The 18,900-nt window shown below is 44.7% G+C and overlaps 1 protein-coding gene across 1 annotated transcript in view; it reads right to left on the reverse strand.

Annotated features, from left to right (window-relative positions):
* Positions 1–1,844: 1,844 nt before the first annotated feature.
* The window catches only part of CLSTN1 (calsyntenin 1), a 248,267-nt gene continuing 231,211 nt past the window's right edge, over positions 1,845–18,900 (reverse strand). The window contains exons 13-17 of the mRNA XM_068112236.2: positions 6,777–6,947; positions 6,288–6,433; positions 5,991–6,120; positions 2,695–2,879; positions 1,845–2,574 (exon numbers count right to left, since the gene is read on the reverse strand). Coding sequence (XP_067968337.2) covers positions 2,356–2,574; positions 2,695–2,879; positions 5,991–6,120; positions 6,288–6,433; positions 6,777–6,947 — 851 coding nt within the window. The 3' untranslated portion in view covers positions 1,845–2,355. The remainder of the gene's footprint in view (positions 2,575–2,694; positions 2,880–5,990; positions 6,121–6,287; positions 6,434–6,776; positions 6,948–18,900) is intronic.

Genomic DNA, 18,900 nt, shown 5'->3' on the forward strand with positions numbered 1-18,900 from the left:
AAAAGAAAAGAAGACGAAGAAGCTCAGACAACATTTCCTTAGCAAAAAGAAAAGAAGACGAAGAACCTCAGCCAACATTTCCTTAGCAAAAAGAAATGAAGACGAAGAAGTTCAGACACCATTTCCTTAGCAAAAAGAAAAGAAGACGAAGAAGTTCAGACACCATTTCCTTAGAAAAAAGAAAAGAAGACGAAGAAGCTCAGACAACATTTCCTTAGCAAAAAGAAATGAAGACGAAGAAGTTCAGACACCATTTCCTTAGCAAAAAGAAAAGAAGACGAAGAAGCTCAGACACCATTTCCTTAGCAAAAAGAAAAGAAGACGAAGAAGCTCAGACACCATTTTCTTAGCAAAAAGAAATGAAGACGAAGAAGCTCAGACACCATTTTCTTAGCAAAAAGAAATGAAGACGAAGAAGTTCAGACACCATTTCCTTAGCAAAAAGAAATGAAGATGAAGAAGTTCAGACACCATTTCCTTAGCAAAAAGAAAAGAAGTTCAGACACCATTTCCTCAGCAAAAAGAAAAGAAGACGAAGAAGTTCAGACACCATTTCCTCAGCAAAAAGAAAAGAAGACGAAGAAGTTCAGACACCATTTCCTTAGCAAAAATAAAAGGGGACTAAGAAGCTCAGACACCATTTCCTTAGCAAAAAGAAGAGAGGACTAAGAAGCTCAGACACCATTTTCTTAGCAAAAAGAAATGAAGACGAAGAAGTTCAGACACCATTTCCTTAGAAAAAAGAAAAGAAGACGAAGAAGTTCAGACACCATTTCCTTAGCAAAAAGAAAAGAAGACGAAGAAGCTCAGACAACATTTCCTTAGCAAAAAGAAATGAAGACGAAGAAGTTCAGACACCATTTCCTTAGCAAAAAGAAATGAAGACGAAGAAGCTCAGACAACATTTCCTTAGCAAAAAGAAAAGAAGACGAAGAAGTTCAGACACCATTTCCTTAGCAAAAAGAAAAGAAGACGAAGAAGCTCAGACACCATTTCCTTAGCAAAAAGAAAAGAAGACGAAGAAGCTCAGACACCATTTCCTTAGCAAAAAGAAATGAAGACGAAGAAGTTCAGACACCATTTCCTTAGCAAAAACAAAAGAAGACGAAGAAGCTCAGACAACATTTCCTTAGCAAAAAGAAATGAAGACGAAGAAGTTCAGACACCATTTCCTTAGCAAAAACAAAAGAAGACGAAGAAGCTCAGACAACATTTCCTTAGCAAAAAGAAAAGAAGACGAAGAAGTTCAGACACCATTTCCTTAGCAAAAAGAAAAGAAGACGAAGAAGCTCAGACACCATTTCCTTAGCAAAAACAAAAGAAGACGAAGAAGCTCAGACACCATTTCCTTAGCAAAAAGAAATGAAGACGAAGAAGTTCAGACACCATTTCCTTAGCAAAAACAAAAGAAGACGAAGAAGCTCAGACACCATTTTCTTAGCAATAAGAAATGAAGACGAAGAAGTTCAGACACCATTTCCTTAGCAAAAAGAAAAGAAGACGAAGAAGTTCAGACACCATTTCCTTAGCAAAAAGAAAAGAAGACGAAGAAGTTCAGACACCATTTCCTTAGCAAAAAGAAAAGGGGACTAAGAAGCTCAGACAACATTTCCTCAGCAAAAAGAAAAGAAGACGAAGAAGCTCAGACACCATTTCCACAGAGAACAGAATAACCAACCTGCTGCTTTTTTTCTAGATTTGTCCGTTTCCGTGTGTTGTGGGATAACAAAATAAATGCCTGCGATGAGCTCGGGATGACGCACTCAGGTTTTCAAAATGGACATGCTTTTCTGATCATATACTTGGATTTGCACGATGGTGGAATTTAAAAAGAAAAAAAGCAAGCCAGATGATTGTGAAATTTTTCCCAAAATTTCACAATCCTTAATGGTTTTTCTTTAGGAGCGAGCTTTAAGTAACAAGCGCATTCCCTTCGGCTGCAAGTGCAAGATGGAGTAATGACCGGTGAGCGCTTGGGACACGTGGCTTTCACTATGAAAATGTCAGCAGGTATCTGCAATATCGTACAGGTTTCATAAATAATAATGGGCTCCGCGAAGGAGGCAAAACGGAGCAGTGCTGCGCAAATATGGATAACTTAGCCGAAAAAAATATTAAACAAGTAAAAGATGGTGAGACTTCAAGTCGAGAAAATAAATCCATACAACGAGCAAACGAGTAAAAGAGAGGTACAAAATAGAAAGAGGCGACAATAAGAGACAAAAAGAAAACACAAAGATGGAGTAGAGGTGGTGGTATGATTAGATGCGGAGCAATGTTGAGATCACATGACAATGCAGGACATGCCAGAATCAGGCTTTTGCAGCTGGCCATTTGCTACAGCAAAAATAACCCTCAGAAGGTAAGCGTCGAATCATCCCATTCGAGCTGCTGACGTGGTGGGTGGGATGGCCACTCGGCCTTGACCCCTTTCACTTCATCCTCTGCCTCACCGTCGCTCGATTCCGACTCGCCAATTGCAGGCTCCTCTTCATCATCTTCCTCCTCTTCCTCTCCATCTTCTGCCACAACCTCTGCTTCGCTGTCTCCTTCGCTTCCTGGACACTCGTAAGACTGCAAGTGAGACGGTTGAAGCAATGAGGTTGGAAGTTTGAGCAATCGGTCAAAATCAATCACCGGCGCATTAACTACAGCCAGGTGCAACGTATGGGTTTGTGCTCGAATAGGAATTACCTCCATGGGATTGACTGTGATGGTGAGGGCAGAGTCATCCCAATCCATCTCGCCTTCCTTGCTGGTTTCATGGTCTCGCGCACCACGCTTGTTGGCCGAGCGAGCACGTACAACGCCCAGAACGATGGCGAAGACGAGGAAACCAACGCACAGGACGATGACCACAGCTGCCATACTGGGTATAGCTGCATATGGGAAATGGGCAGAGAAGAAGGAAGAGTTTGGATCCTGTTTTTTGCACATTTTGCAGCAACTAGAGAGATTAAGGAAGCAGGACCTAACCAGGGCTACACTGGTGAAGGCCATCATGGGATCTTTTGTTTCGATTTATCAGCTGGTTTAACGTCTGCCTCAGAGGATGCAAGCCTCCCAATGAAGCACCTGCTGCTGGCACCACGTCGTGAGGAAAGCTTTAGTCGAAGTCGCCTTGCCGGGAATCAAATTCAGAATCGAATTGAGAATGAGACAGCTCAGAGGCAAGTGCACCATCAGACATGACCTCCTGCTGATTTATTTTAAAATGAAGCAAAAACGACCACAATTCCATTACTAATCCTGCTAAACCTTGCAGCTCGTCAAGAACACGAGGTAAAACGTTCCTCTCTTTCAGACCAAGAAAGCATCGTGTCCCAACAAACTGCTTTAATTTGGACATGAGGATGCGTAATTGCACCATCATGCAGTCTTATTCCTTCCCTCCTGATATCAAGCCATCACGTGAAGCCAACCGAACCAGAAAGTCATATTATGGCTCACACATTGTTAGGACCAATATTCGACTTTGGAATAGTTTATGTTTTGGAATTTTTCATTTCAAATTGCACATAGTATGTGAGAGAAGTAGTAGCAATGTTTGTGTCCAAGACAGAAACTAATTTCTCAAACTTTAATCTCCCTAAGGCTAAACCCACACGTGTTCGCCAGAAGTCTACTGGCTTCCCTTCATTCCACTTGAGTGATGGGATGACGTCAGCACCGAGCGCACATGGCTCTTAGAGTACAAGGCCTGAACGTTTATTCTCGTTTAATCATATGTGTGTACAACAGCTGTATTCCAATTCTCATGCAATCACATCCGGCGCAAAGTTTCTATCAATTCTCTGGTCCATTTCTTCGCGTTTGACGCGTCTACAATACCTGGTTGGGTTCACGCCTGTTCGTGACAGGATGATGAGAAAGTCTTATCCAATATCCTCTGTGTGGATTTTTAGGAATCAGTTAAGTATATATATATATATATATATATATATACAGTCACGTGAAAAAGTAAGTACACCCCATGTAAAGTTTTGACTTTTTCAACATATTTCAACATACAGCTATTTGATCTTCATTTCAACAATATTGATAGATAAAGGTGATATAATATAACAAACATCATGAAACATTTACATTTTGCAGTTCATTGTATAATTTAAATAAACATAAATGCAAATTTCGCATGTGGAAAAAGTAAGTACCTCGCAGGTAGTTCTTGAAAAGTGCGACTTTAACCGAAACGACTTTAAGCGATCCGATTTCCCCATAAGAATGAATGTAAATAGGGGGGGGGGGGGGGGGGTTTAGGTTCCCGATACTTTTTGATTTTTCACCAGACACAAGGCATTTGAAGTTTTAATAAGTTCACTACAATAAGTTAACTATGTACTGTACTCACCGATGATAATGAAACTTGTTTGAGGAGGTGGGTTAGGTTTAGTGAGTGAGTCACTGAGATGATGAGGAGGCAGAATCGTCCACCTCTCCCTCGGATGATTCCTTCAGGTCTTGGTTAAATTTTGGGCTTAGGTATTTGGGCTTAGGGTTAGTAATAAGCTTTAAAAGCTGCAATCACACCTTGATCCATCGGTTGCAAAAGTGCCGTTGTGTTTGGAAGAAGGAAGACAACTTTGACATTATCGCGCATTATCATCAAGGTTGATTGGATGGGCAGGTGCGTTGTCGATCACTAACAAAATCTTGAAAGCAATGTTTTCCAAATGAAAACAAAAATAATTCACTCGAAGTAAGCATTTCCAGAATTATGCTCATATTTCTAAAAGTCGAAGCTCATGGAAGAGCAAAGCGGCATGGGTATCTGTAACAAAGAACAATTTACATCCCATTCGATTTATTTTATAACTGTGAGGAGTGATGCCAAAGCCACCATGCCCATAACCTATTGAAGCGAAACTTTAGTCTTTAAAACAGCTGTTCACCACCATCCCTTATCTTCCCCCATCCAAAACCTTGATCTTTTCTACCCCCGGTAATTCACCCCAGATCCACTTTTTTGAAATCCCAACTTCTTTCCTGGAAGTCCTTGCAGTGTCCATATGTTTTATACCTCTCCCACCCTCCCCCCACCACCCCCCCCAAGCCCGCTCCCTCCCACATTTCTCTCGATGTCCCTGCTCTCAAATGTTGTGTTTGTGTCCTTCCCCCTCTCTTCCCATCTTGTCTACCGCTCCCCTTATTTTGTGTATTGTGTGTCGGTTTGACTTTTTGTGTGATTAATGTTAGCTCTTTCACGAGCCTCGATATTGTATACAAATAAATAAATAAATAAATAAAGTATGTCATCGATCAGCCATGGGGATAAAAGTTTGATAACTATTACGTCATCGGTCACGTGGTGTGGTAGCCATTTTGGCTTCAATGAAAAACTCCAACATTATTTTGTTTTTCCTGAAATGGCTGAATGGCAATGATTGAAACTTGATGTTTGTCATCGACTCATGGGGGAAAATAGTTTGATAAAGGTTAAGAAAATCAATAGGTTACCAGCCAGAATGGTTTGGTCCCCTAATAATAATAATAATAACAACAATAAGTTCCCATACTCCAATGGGGGACTATCTTGGGTGTTCCTAACTATCCTAGGAACACCTTAAGACCTCAGCATTTCAATATATCGGAGAATGTACCCACCTGGACTCGTTGCGAATCAATTGCAAGGTACTGCCGAAGACGCCCCAACCAGGGCATGACTTTGGAATTGGGCAACGGTACACAATGGCCTCCCCTTGGAAATTTCAAAAAAATAAATATTTAACACTCACAAGCTAATACTCATTCATGGAACAGGCAGCTCAACATTCCGTGAAAGGAGGAGGCACTCGATGTTAGAGCACCTTGCCTTTGAAGTAGCAGAATGACAGTTTATAGTCTGATAGGGAATTGAACCCAGACTAAGCTCAAAGGTTAGCGTGCTACACCTGAGTTATTCGTCTAGACTTGCTGTCACAGTAGTTCTGGTGAATTTTACATGTCTGATTTATGGCACACACACTTCGTCATGAGATCATGCTTCTCACCTGTGCTGTGCTGAGTTGCCGCAACGCTGTGTCCTCCAAGCTCTGTGTACTGATCGGACTGGACAAACTCGGGTGCGGCCTGAAGGTGGTTCACGTGCTGCATGCTATGCAGGGTGTGCAGCACTGTCAACTGCACACACGATCACAGCACAATCTTTAACAAGTACTGAAGAAGCGGCAAGCCTAAGTCAACGAGTTTGACACAAACCATTCATAATAAAGATCCACACGCATGTTAACACACAAAGCGTGATTGAGGATCATGGTAGAGGTCGAGGCGCTAGCTGCACCACTCACGTCCAGCTGGAAGGGGTTGCTCATGTAGCGTCCATTGAGCTCGGAGCAACTAAGGCGGAACTGCCGCTCAAAGAGGCCCTCGGGATTGTTGTGCATGTAGCGTAGTGAGTGTAACACCTGTTCATAGCTTGCTAGGCTGTCCACACCTGCACATACATATTTGCGTACATGAACACACATCCTTGTACATTGGGTGTGGTTAAAAAAACATCACCGACACTATTAACAAATTTAATCAACTACCATGGCTCAAAGAACATATTCTTTGACATTCTTATACAAAATCTGCAGTTTTTGACACAGATGTGAGTGTGAAGACTTCCACCAATCACAGTGGCGAGTGAGATAAATGGATCATCTGTCTTAAATCAAGTTTGTTTACGAAGTATCACAGGTGTTCCAGTGAACGATTTTTGATTTCCTCCCACCTGACGTGCTTCCATCCGACACACCTTCAACCCAAGGTTCGAGCCGGAAGGGCTAACCTACCAGTGATAACAAGGCCCTGGCTGCTGTTTGTGGCCTCGAGACCTCGAGCCCCCAACTGCTCATGTGGAACTTCCAACCACTCTTGTCTTGGCTCGAGCGTATTGTCAATGATGGCCACCTCACAACGGTCCAACGTATGTAGGATTTCTTCAGACACCATGGCTTCTTGGCCTGTATGAAATATATTTCAAAACAAAGTTACACTTCATGTATAATTCATTAAAAAAAGTTGCCCACACATTTTCCAACCTGTCAGTCCAATGGAAACATCCTTTCACCTGCCAATCTGCTCAAGAGAACTTTGGCATCCCAGCAGGTGGTTACGTGGCAACATGAAAAATGAATCCATTGGGATTGGCAGATATTACCTCTGCCACCGCTGCTGGACGGAGGTTATTCAACCCTGTTTATTACTTGCCAATCTTTTTTTTTGACAAGTATGTTGATCACTCCGGTTTGTGTGTTTGTTTGTCTGTCTGCTCACTTACACATGCCTACAGGTCACAATTTTAAACCGATCTTCACGGAACTTCACCAAATGGTAGAGTTGGTGGTCCAACAGAATACTATTTATTTTTGAAGTCTCAAAAGATCAACATAGGCCGAAGGTCAACCACTTTTTTCAAATTTCTAAAATCCACAATTTTCTTCCAATCGAATTGAAATTTGAATAGCATTTTCATATCCACCAAGTTTGCATTTTAAGGCCATTTTCCCTGCTAGAGCGGGGTTAGCCTTGCGGTCCCCATGACAATCTTCTCCATTTTGCCCTATTTTCTGCATTGCCCTCTATTTCAGGATTTTCAAATCAGCTAACTGAATTCCACCACCAACTATTTTTGAGGTCAACCTAGGTCACAAGGTCAACATGGGCCAATGATCAACAACCTTTTTCAAATTTCTAAAATCATCAATTTTCATCCGATTGACTTGAAATTTGAATAGGATTTTCATATCAGCTTACTCAATTTCACCACCAATAATATTTGAGGTTAGCATAGGCCAAAAGGTCAACATAGGCCAAATTTCTAAAATTGTCAATTTTCATCCGATTAACTTAAAATTTGAAGACGATTTGCATATCAGGTCACTGAATCCAACCACCAATTATTTTTGAGGTCAAAGGGATGCTCTCCTGAGTGCCATTCTACTTTATTCTCTTTTGCCAGGTGTCGCTCTATGAGTGATTTTTCATTCTGTCTGTTTGTCTGTGAGCAGGATATTTTAAAAAGATGTGGATAAATTAGGATGAAACTTGGTGGATAGGTTGGGTTTGTGAAAAGGACGTATTGATTTGATTTTGGCAAAGATCAGGATGCGGATGCTAGAAATCTTTAAGTATTTCTTTACCATTTAGAGATAGGCCCAAAAACTATATATAGCATGATCTTTCAAAAAGTTATGAACGGATTTTGACAAAACTAGGTGTATGAGTTGGTCACGGGTGTCAGCAAAGAAAAATGAAGCAAAGGGTGTAAAGTCATTGAATGTTGAGAAGAGCAAAACATTTGATGATTAATCATTGGTTGTTTAATAACACCAGATGCAAATGAACTGGAGTGATAAGAAGCTTTGAACACAATTATATGTTTAGCTTTTAATCAAACTAGAAACACTCACTCCCTCTGGGAGTGGCTTGGGGTGGGAACCCGGTTCCCAAGCCGAATTTTGAGTTTTTGACCTTCTAATTAGCATAAAGAAAATGGCCGCCAAATTGCCATTTTTGGACAAATTATTTGAACAAGCATTTATATAGCACTAGCAGAAGTACCCGGCGTACTTCGGGTGGGGTGGGGCGGGGGGGGGGGGGGGGGGAGAGGGGAAGGGGAAGGCGGGGGGCGGGAGAGGGGAAGGGGAAGGCGGGCAGGGGAGAAGGGGGAGGTGGGGGGGGGAAGGGGGAGGCAGTGGGGGGAGGAGAGGGGAAGGGGGGGATGGAGGGAGTGGGGGTGGGGGGAAGGGGAGGGGAGTATTATTAAACTTAGAAGGGGAGGGGAGGTGGTATATTAAAGGTCAAAAACTCAAAATTTGGCTTGGGAACTGGGTTAATCGAATTCGGCATACCCTAATTATGTTAAAAAGTGAGGTTCCCAACTTTTACCCAAAAATGCACCGATAAGCTTATGCATGGCCTTTTTCCATAAATCCGTCTCGTCTATTATGAGAACTATTACACCCGCTCACTATGGAAGCGGCAAGGGGGTCATGTTATTATCCTCATTATTATTATTGCAAATTATTATTGCTATTACTTATGTTACATCAGGTGATTGAAAAGATCAGACCGTGCATCACCATTCTAAATTCCTGACAATAAAATTTACTTCCGCAAGGGTGTCGGGGAAGGGGAGGAGGCAATATCACAAGTCACAAAACCCCTTGGGAAGTGGGGATATATTATCTTAATCTATATAATAATAGCGTAAGGACTCGACTTTGTTATCCCTTTTACGCCGCACCCAGTGACCCGATGCCCACGGCACTAATGGATTTACGATCTACGAACCGCGCTCTTTGTTTATCACGTACAGCCATACTCGAAAAATCTGAATTAGCCAACGTTGGGGCCCAAAAGCATCCGATTAACCGTCGATACGACGCCATCTTATGACGCCATCGTATTGGCGTCTGCTGGGCGAAGGCGATGCGAGCCGTCCGCTGATTGGACAGTCGAGTGGTGTGATCATGGGTGGTGTGAACCAAATGGTCTTTATATTCCCTTGAACATTTTAAATTAGGTTATACTGTATAAGGAAACGTCTTTATCGTCATTTTAATAAAGTTAAATGGAGTGACGTTTTGGAAACGTTTATTGAAGTTTGAAGTTTTTTCGAATCGAAGTGAAGAAGTTTTTGAAGTTTTGATTTTGGAAACGTTAAATGGAGAAACAGTTTCACAGGCAGAGAATGCGATGCGATGAAGAAGAATCCATCTTTATTTTATTTTTTTGAACCACAAAAGATTGAAGCTCCACGAAGTCAAGAATGTGAAACTACGTGAATGTAATAAAATAAAAATATACATAAACGACACAGTTCTATGGAATTTTAAATCGATTCATATTCACATGAAGAAAATGAGGCGCAGATGAAGAAGATGACTGCATCACCGGAATTCACCTCAGGTTTTTGGCGTATCTTTCAAGTTGTCGTGATTTTGTGAAAATCCTGAATATTCCTTTGGTTTTGTTGAGAAGACGATCAACAAAACATTTTCCTTTTTGATTACAGGTTACAAATGTGTTCTTGAATAGCCGAAATGTCGCGTTTTTTAATTCAAGTTGAATAGGTCTTGAGGCCTTTATTAATAATCTATATAATAATAGCGTAAGGACTCAACTTTGTTATCCCTTTTACGGCGCACCCAGTGACCCGATGCCCACGGCACTAATGGATTTACGATCTACGAACCGCGCTCTTTGTTTATCACGTACAGCCATACTCGAAAAATCTGAATTAGCCGACGTTGGGGCCCAAAAGCATCCGATTAACTGCCGATACGACGCCATCTTACGACGCCATCGTATTGGCGTCTGCTGGGCGAAGGCGAAGCAAGCCGTCCGCTGATTGGACAGGCGAAGGCGAAAGCAAGCCGTCCACTGAGTGGACAATCCAGAGCATGCATTTGTGCCGGTGTCGGCGATCGTTGTTCATATACGCACTCTTCATTCTCATCTTTCTTCCTAACTCTTACTCGGACAAGCAAATCCCCTATGCCATCCATAATGGTACACTCTATCCATACACCACATCCTCCCTTCCGTGTATGTTCCACGGGTTTCAGCTAGTCTATATAATAATAGCGTAAGGACTCGACTTTGTTATCCCTTTTACGCCGCACCCAGTGACCCGATTCCCACGGCACTAATGGATTTATGATCTACGAACCGCGCTCTTTGTTTATCACGTACAGACATACTCGAAAAATCTGAATTAGCCGATGTTGGGGCCCAAAAGCATCCGATTAACTGCCGATACGACGCCATCTTACGACGCCATCGTATTGGCGTCTGCTGGGCGAAGGCGAAGCAAGCCGTCCGCTGATTGGACAGGTGAAGGCGAAAGCAAGCCGTCCACTGAGTGGACAATCCAGAGCATGCATTTGTGCCGGTGTCGGCGATCGTTGTTCATATACGCACTCTTCATTCTCATCTTTCTTCCTAACTCTTACTCGGACAAGCAAATCCCCTATGCCATCCATAATGGTACACTCTATCCATACACCGTGCATCCTCCCTTCCGTGGATGTTCCACGGGTTTTGGCTAGTCATTAATATTATGCTATTATCATAAGTGTCGTTATTACTTTTGTAATGAGAAGCGGCTTTGGAAAAACACCATGAAAATCCTTGGAAGAACTCCACGGAAGCAGCAGGAAACCTTGTGGGGAATATAAGACTACAGTAGATCTACGATCAGGTGCGTTTGTCGATGTGATAAGCATTGACTGATGTCTGGATTCCTTCAAATATCTTTCAGTTTAGTGTTAAACAGCATTAGCGACTGTTTAAAAAGGTAATACGATGTGTTTGTGGTTTATTTTATTTTTACTTCTGGTATGGGTGCTCCCATGAAAACGGCACGATAAGCTATTTAAAAACGTTAACACGGCATTTGTTCAAGGAGGAAACACCCCTTGAGGAGGTGGTATATTATTAGTATTAATTTTGTTTTGTAATAACATTAATACTATGCGATTATCATTAGTTTTTGTTATTAGAAGCATCATTGGAAAAACGCCACGATAAAGCTATCTTAACACCAATATACACCTCAACACGCAAGCCCATTGGCAGAGAAAACACCCTTAGCAGGGAAAACCCCCTTAGGAAGGGAGGCAAATGAATTCGCTACAACCTTCATTTTGTGACCCTCAGTTCTCTTGTTAGGTTGGGTTGAGATGGGATAAGTAACAATCAAATGTATCGTGGTCAAAAATCGTCATACAGACAAACAGACACCAAATCGTGTATTTTAGTATGAAGACTTGTTTTTCATGCCCATATATTCCTTGCTTCCTTGCAACATTGACCGGCTGGTAATCAACCACCACAACTTCTCTCGTAACATTTGGGATGACTTCAACCACCACCACATGACCAGAAGGCTCCATCACCTCCACCTCTTTATTCCTGCCTGTGAAATCAACTTCCACATCCTCTTCAATCTCATTCTTTCCTTAGGCATTTCAAGACAGCTGTTCACCATCATCTCAGATCATTCCTTATCCATAATGATGATCGTTTCTACTCCCATTAAACCCCCAAACCCACAAGCCCACCTCCTTCCAAATGTCCAGTTTTCCTTCCTTATTGTATGCTTCTGTATCCATTTTGTCCATCCCATGCATCTTCCCGTACCCCTCTGTCCTCCCCAAATCCCTTAGTTGTTCAGGTCTCCCTCTATTTTTATCCTTCAACCCTAAGCCTGGTGTTGGTAGCTGTCTTGAGATCCCTCCTAACACTAACACTCACTCTCAACAGATAGTTCCACTGCAGACTCTCCAAGTGTCCCTCCAATCACTCACACTATATAAATGGTTCCACTGCAGACTCTCCATGTGTCCCTCCAATCACTCACACTCTATAAATGGTTCCACTGCAGACTCTCTGTGTATCCCTCCAATCACTCACTCTCTATAGATGGTTCCACTGCAGACTCTCCGTGTATCCCTCCAATCACTCACTCTCTATAAATGGTTCCACTGCAGACTCTCAATGTGTCCCTCCAATCACTCACTCTCCAAAAATGGTTCCACTGCAGACTCTCCGTGTGTCCCTCCAATCACTCACTCTCCATAAAAGGTTCCACTGCAGACTCTCCGTGTGTCCCTCCAATCACTCACTCTCCATAAATGGTTCCACTGCAGACTCTCCGTATGTCCCTCCAATCACTCCCTCTCTATAAATGGTTCCACTGCAGACTCTCCATGTATCCCTCCAATCACTCACTCTCTATAAATGGTTCCACTGCAGACTCTCCGTGTATCCCTCCAATCACTCACTCTCCATAAATGGTTCCACTGCAGACTCTCCATGTGTCCCTCCAATCACTCATTCTCAACAGATGGTTCCACTGCAGACTCTCCATGTATCCCTCCAATCACTCACACTCTGTAAATGGTTCCACTGCAGATTCTCCATGTGTCCCTCCGATCACTAACTCTCTATAAATGGTTCCACTGCAGACTCTCCATGTATCCCTCCAATCACTCACTCTCTATAAATGGTTCCACTGCAGACTCTCCGTGTATCCTTCCAATCACTCACTCTCCAGAAATGGTTCCACTGCAGACTCTCCATGTATCCCTCCAATCACTCCCTCTCCATAAATGGTTCCACTGCAGACTCTCCATGTGTCCCTCCAATCACTCACACTCTGTAAATGGTTCCACTGCAGATTCTCCATGTATCCTTCCAATCACTCACACTCTATAAACGGTTCCACTGCAGACTCTCCATGTATCCCTCCAATCATTCACTCACTCTCTATAGATGGTTCCACTGCAGACTCTCCGTGTATCCCTCCAATCACTCACTCTCTACAAATGGTTCCACTGCAGACTCTCCGTGTATCCCTCCGATCACGCACTCTCTGTAGATGGTTCCACTGCAGACTCTCCGTGTATCCCTCCAATCACTCACACTCTATAAATGGGTCCACTGCAGACTCTCCATGTATCCCTCCGATCACTCACTCACCATAAATGGTTCCACTGCAGACTCTCCACGTATCCCTCCAATCACTCACTCTCCATAAATGGTTCCAATGCAGACTCCCCATGTGTCCCTCCAATCACTCACTCACCATAAATGGTCCCACTGCAGACTCTCCATGTATCCCTCCAATCACTCACTCTCCATAAATGGTTCCACTGCAGACTCTCCATGTGTCCCTCCAATCACTCACACTTTTTAGATGGTTCCACTGCAGACTCTCCGTGTATCCCTCCAATCACTCACTCTCTACAAATGGTTCCACTGCAGACTCTCCGTGTATCCCTCCAATCACTCACTCTCCATAAATGGTTCCACTGCAGACTCTCCATGTATCCCTCCAATCACTCACACTCTATAAATGGTTCCACTGCAGACTCTCCGTGTATCTCTCCAATCACTCACTCTCAATAAATGGTTCCACTGCAGACTCTCCATGTGTCCCTCTAATCACTCACACTCTGTTAATAGTTCCACTGCAGACTCTCCGTGTGTCTCTCCAATCACTCACTCTCTATAAATGGTTCCACTGCAGACTCTCCATGTGTCCCTCCAATCACTCACACTCTATAAATGGTTCCAATGCAGACTCTCCATGTGTCCCTCCAATCACTCACACTCTATAAATGGTTCCACTGCAGACTCTCCGTGTGTCCCTCCAATCACTCACTCTCTATAGATGGTTCCACTGCAGACTCTCTGTGTGTCCCTCCAATCACTCACTCTCTATCGATGGTTCCACTGCAGACTCTCCATGTGTCCCTCCAATCACTCACTCTCTATCAATGGTTCCACTGCAGACTCTCCATGTATCTCTGCAATCACTCACTCTCCACAGATGGTTCCACTGCAGACTCTCCAATCTCCATGTATAATAATAATAATAATAATGCATTTATTTTATATAGCGCTTTTCAGGAAGCCCAAAGACGCTTTGACAGAGTGCAAAACATAATGCATAGCAAAACATAAAAACAATTGCAAAAAAAAGAATCAATAGGGAAATATTCAAAGCACAAAGGAGGGAGAAGGAGAGGAGATAGTCAGGGGTTAGATGCTGTGGGTTAAATGTTGAATGCAGTGTTGAACAGGTGGGTCTTGAGTGATGTTTTGAATGTGGTAAGTGAGGAGGAGTCTCTGATGGTGTGAGGTAGCGAGTTCCAGAGGGTGGGAGCAGCGATGGAGAAGGCCCTGTCCCCCCAGGATCTAAATTTGGTCCGGATGGGGGGGTCAGGAGGTTGGTACCAGCAGAGCGGAGGTTGCGGGTGGGAGTGTGTCTGGAGAGGAGGTCAGCCAGGTAGGATGGGGCCAGGTTATGGAGGGCTTTGTAGGTCAAGTGGAGGATTTTGTACTGGATTCTCTGGGAGATGGGGAGCCAGTGAAGCTTGTAAAGGACGGGGGTGATGTGGTCACGGGTCCGGGAATGGGTGAGTAGACGGGCAGCGGAGTTCTGAATGTATTGGAGTTCATTGGTGATTGTTGAGGGTGAACCATAAAGGAGGCTATTGCAGTAGTCCAGACGGGAAGTGATGAAGGCGTGGATGAGGGTTTCTGCAGCCACGGAGGAGAGGGATGGACGGAGACGGGCGATGTTTTTCAGGTGAAAGAAGGCTGTCTTTGTGATCTGTTTAGTGTATTTGTCGAAGGAGAGGGTTTGGTCAAAGATGATGCCAAGATTCCGGATGTGAGGGGAGGTGGATACTGGGAAACCGTCGATGTTGAGGGCAAAGTTATGGGTGGACTTGGTGAGCGTTTTTGGGCCAATGATGATTATTTCAGATTTATCACAGTTAAGTTTGAGGAAGTTGATTTGAAGCCAGGATTTTATTTCAGTGATGCAGTTTGTCAGGATAGAGTGGGTGGCGGTGGAGATGGACTTGGTGGAGATGAAAAGCTGGATGTCATCGGCGAAGCAGTGGAATTGGAGACCATGACGGCGGATTAAGTGACCGAGGGGGGACAGGTAAAGGATGAAGAGGAGGGGGCCAAGAACTGAACCTTGGGGGACACCTTGGGGGAGGGGAGCAGTGGGGGATTTGCAGTTATTGATGGAGATGAACTGACGTCTGTCAGAGAGGTATGATTTAATCCAAGAGAGGGCAGTGCCGGTAATGTTAAAGGTGGTTTCAAGTCGGGTGAGGAGGATGGTGTGATCGATGGTGTCAAAGGCGGCGCTGAGGTCGAGGAGGATGAGAATGTTGAGGTTGCCAGCGTCAGAGGAGAGGAGAAGGTCGTTGGTGATTTTGAGGAGAGCAGTTTCAGTACTGTGGTTGGAGCGGAATCCGGATTGGAATGTTTCATACAGGTTATTGGCAGAGAGGTGATGTTTGAGTTGAGTGGCTACAGCGCGTTCCAAAACCTTTGACAGAAAGGGTAGGTTGGAGATGGGTCTGAAGTTATTTAGGGTGTCAGGGTTTAGTCCAGGTTTTTTCAGAATGGGGGTAACAGCAGCAATTTTGAGGGATGGTGAGACGATGCCTGTAGACAGGGAGGAGTTTATTGTTGCAATGATAAGTGGAGAGAGAGCAGGAAGGGAGGCCTTGACAAAGCTGGAGGGGATGGGGTCAAGAGTGCAGGTGGCAGTTTTCATTCCGATGAGGAGTTCAGAGAGGTCAGTAGGGGAGACTGGGGAGAATTGAGACAGGGGATGGCAGGATAAGGGGGGGCAGGTGGTTTGAGGGGGAGCGGGTGCGGCGGTGGTCAAGCTGTTGTAGATGTTTTCAATTTTGCATTGGAAGAATGAAAGGAAGGAGATGCAGTTGTCTATTGTGAATGACTGGGTGGTGGTGTTCAGGGGGCTGAGGAGTTTGTTTATTGTAGAGAAGAGTGCTTTTGGGTTTCCGGAGCCAGAGTGGATAATTTGAGAGTAGTAGGCGGAGCGGGCGCGGGAGAGGGCATCTTTATAGTGTTGTATGTGGTCCTTGTAGGCCTGGGAGTGAACTGTGAGACCTGTTTTATTGCGGAGTCTTTCAAGTTGGCGAGCACGAGTTTTCATCAGGCGGAGTTCAGGGGTAAACCAGGGAGCAGAATGGGTGAAAGAAACTGTTTTGGGTTTTATAGGCGCAAGTTGGTCAAGGCAGGAGGAGAGAGTGTGGTTGTAGTAGTCAGTGAGGTCAGAAGGGGTGTGGAGGTCAACGAAGGGAGAAGTGGACATTTTTTCAGAGAGGGTCGATGAGAATGAGGTAGGTGAAAGAGTGTTTAGCTTACGGAAGTTGATAGTGCGATAATGCCTTGGTGCTGGGGTGGGGATGTTGATGGTCAGAGTGATGGCTAGGTGGTCAGAGAGAGTGAGGTCGGAGCCAGAGAGATGGTGCAAAATTAGTCCAGTAGAGCAGACAAGGTCCAAAATGTGACCACGGTTATGGGTAGGAAAGTTGACATGTTGAGTGAGGTTAAAGCAGGTGAGTAAATCAGTGAAGTCAGTGGTTAGCGTGGAGTCAGTGGAGTCCATGTGGATATTGAAATCACCAAGGAGGAGGATTGAGGGGGAGAGGGAACATAGCTGGGTCAGAAAGTAGGAGAAGTCAGACAGGAATGATGGGTGTGGTTTGGGAGGGCGGTAGACAACAGCCATGACTGACTGTGTGTGACCAGAGAGTTTAAAAGCCAGGTGTTCAAATGATGGAGCAGATGAGATGGAGATGAGGTTGGTCTTGATGTCTTGTCGGTGAATAACGGCAATTCCACCACCTCGGCCCTCCGAGCGTGGTTTATTGATGTAAGAATATCCATTGGGTGTGGTGAGGTTGAGCGTGTAGTAGTCCAGTGGTTGTTGCCAGGTCTCAGTGAGACAGAGAAAGTCCAGTTTATTTTCCAGGATGTAGTCGTTCAGGATGAGGCATTTGTTGTTGAGGGACCGGGTATTGAACAGGGTGAGCTTGATGTTGTTTTGTACGGCGGGTATGAATCCAGGTGATTTGGCCAGGGTTCGCAGACAGGAGGTGCGATTTTGTGCGTTGTTGTGACCAGGTGTGTTGGGACGATGAGTGGGAGTGCGCTGAGCCGACCAGAGGATGGGGATGGAGTGACCTGATTGTAAATAAACAAACTTACGACCGGAGCCACGGTGAATGTACCTGGGTCGACGCAGGAGTCCATTCGATTTGATTGCAGAGATGCATGATGGGGTGGAGCGGGTTTTAAGCAGGAGAAGCCTTGCGGTGGAGTACCGCAGAGCCATGCCGGCAGGAGCGAAGGGACGAGCACGAGGCCAAGGGTGAGGAGGCGAAACAATCGTCACAACCCACGGGAGTGGGCCCGAGGAAACAGCGAAGGAGCCGAGCAGGTGAAGCCAGGAGCAGAGCCGGGACCATGCAGAGGGCAGACAGGAGCGAAGAGACGAGCACGAGGCCAAGGTTGAGGAGGCAAAGCGGCAAATGCAGCGGCAAACGACCGCCGCCGCTAATCAAGATCACGGCGGCAAACTGCCACCACCGCCGCTGCAAACAATGGGCACAACCCACGAGAGTGAGCCCGAGGAAACAGCGAAGGAGTCGAGCAGGTGAAGCCAGGAGCAGCAGAGCAGAGCCGGGACCGTGCAGAGGGCAGACTCAATGGCCAAAAATCCGCCACGACCACCAGGAAAGCAAGATACGGACAATGGTCCAGTCAGAGAAGCGGCGAGCAAGTGACGCCAGCGTCCTCTCACGACCGGACCGGAAAATGTATCTCTCCAATCACTCACTCTCCATAGATGGTTCCACTGCAGACTCTCCAATCTCCATGTATTTCTCCAATCACTCACTCTCCATAGATGGTTCCATTGCAGACTCTCCAATCTCCATGTATCTCTCCAATCACTCACTCTCCATAGATGGTTCCACTGCAGACTCTCCAATCTCCATGTATCTCTCCAATCACTCACTCTCCATAGATGGTTCCACTGCAGACTCTCCAATCTCCATGTATCTCTCCAATCACTCACTCTCCATAGATGGTTCCACTGCAGACTCTCCAACCTCCATGTATTTCTCCAATCACTCACTCTCCATAGATGGTTCCATTGCAGACTCTCCAATCTCCATGTATCTCTCCAATCACTCACTCTCCACAGATGGTTCCACTGCAGACTCTTAAGATATACTCATTGGAATAATTTGCATCAACTACATTATAGTCTCTCCTCTAATCTTAATCACCACTACGCTTTAAGCTGTCCGTCTCTCTCTCTCTTTTCCCACCTGTGGAATTGCCTTTGCTGTGTCTTTTCAATCATGCTCCTCCATTCACCTTCAAGGAATTGTTCTTTAAGGTCGCAGCTCATTGCAATTTCATGTTGTCTTCAGGTTCAGTTAATGATCTTTTTCATTCACACAACCTCCTGCAAGCCAGGTGTCAGATTAACGGTTAAGGTGGTTGGCTTGAGATCTTCGGGCCTTGAGTTAGAGCCCCTGTCATGCCGTTGAATTAACA

Source organism: Myxine glutinosa, chromosome 4 (genome assembly GCF_964187855.1).
Source record: "Myxine glutinosa chromosome 4, kmMyxGlut1.1, whole genome shotgun sequence".
NCBI lineage: Eukaryota > Metazoa > Chordata > Myxini > Myxiniformes > Myxinidae > Myxine > Myxine glutinosa.